The sequence below is a fragment of the Sinocyclocheilus rhinocerous genome, unplaced genomic scaffold (genome assembly GCF_001515625.1).
Source record: "Sinocyclocheilus rhinocerous isolate Xijiao unplaced genomic scaffold, SAMN03320098_v1.1 C36552688, whole genome shotgun sequence".
Classification (NCBI taxonomy): Eukaryota; Metazoa; Chordata; class Actinopteri; order Cypriniformes; family Cyprinidae; genus Sinocyclocheilus; species Sinocyclocheilus rhinocerous.
Genome location: NW_015782983.1, coordinates 1 through 1,285, shown reverse-complemented (window position 1 = coordinate 1,285; position 1,285 = coordinate 1). Strand labels below are relative to the sequence as shown.

At 41.5% G+C, this 1,285-nt stretch overlaps 1 protein-coding gene across 1 annotated transcript; it reads left to right on the top strand.

Annotated features, from left to right (window-relative positions):
- Positions 1-144: 144 nt before the first annotated feature.
- LOC107736193 (intraflagellar transport protein 140 homolog) lies at positions 145-937 on the top strand (the record flags this gene model as incomplete). Its single annotated transcript, XM_016547670.1, has 3 exons — positions 145-276; positions 443-478; positions 643-937. Coding segments are annotated over 3 exons (463 nt in total), but the record flags the coding sequence as incomplete, so codon positions are not given.
- Positions 938-1,285: the final 348 nt, after the last annotated feature.

The window sequence follows — 1,285 nt, the reverse complement described above, 5'->3', positions numbered from 1 at the left end:
ATAGTCTTTGCTCAGTTTGGTTTCCATTCTAAAAACTATGCATTTTATTTTTGAAATTTTTATGTATCTCTTCCAGGTCAAAATAGACCCGAATACATTAACTGAGTTAAAGTGTATATAAAAGGTTTTTGTCTTTCCTGGCAGGAGGACGTGTTGGTGGTGACGTTCTTTGTGACACAGGAACACGGTCTCCTCCTGCAGGACTCGCAGCCTAAACCTGCTACGCTGCTCTCTCTACTGGCTTTAGATACACCGTATTACTATTATATTTGCAAGGTACAGACACACAAGATACAGACACCTTCATTCCCCTTTCTCCATGCTTCTCTGTCAATCTGTATGCATCTCTATTTCTCACCCCTTTAATTTTTCTATATTTTTTGCATGCATCGTTTTATTTTTCTCATTCTGATTTTATTCTGATTGTCCTGTCACTGCTAAGCTCTTATTTCGGAGGGGAGGCCTCGTTCTCCCTGATGTGAGTACCTCACAATTACCCAGCGGTCATTTGGGAGAAGAATCATCACACATCACTCTTTCTTTCATCATTCATATTTTTGAATTTGTTTCAATAATCTACATAGAGTGTTTGCATTTTGATAAAGGTGTATCGTTAATAAATGTTTCTCTCTGTCCTCTCAGCTGGGTGAGGGTGGAGATCAGGTGGTCTCGACTCCCGCCGCTGCGCCCCAGGTGCCTTCGTCCCCTCAGATGGTAGTACGACGAGCCCTCCGAGACTTTGTGGGGTTGGAGAGCTGCGAGAAGCAGACCCGAGATGCCATGCTGAACTTTAGCTTCTACCTCACTATAGGGGACATGGATGAAGCATTTAAAGCCATCAAACTCATCAAGAGGTACATGCACAAAGACGCCGGTTCAACACTCATGCACTCGCATCTTACCAGAGTGATGATGTTCATAATAAGTAAATGTGCAAGTAATAAATCAGACTGGTAGAACATTTGAAAGTGATTTTAAGGCCACTTTTTGCATTCATCTGCACTGCTTTTTAGTAGTTTTTCTATTTAAGCAGGCGCTAGATGGTCGTCTTTCACAGCTGTGGCGCTGTGTCTTGCTGCTTTTTCAGCATCTTGTGTATGATTACTGCATTTTTAGGCACTGTGTCAGGTTAAAAGCAATTTTTACCTGTGAATGGCCCCTTCAGATGTCGACACTTTTTTTCCGTGCTTGCGTATCAAAGACTAGATAAGTGTGTTCTTCAGTATATGAGATTATAGTATCACATACCGTATTGACCCGAATATAAGACGATGTTTTTTTCTTG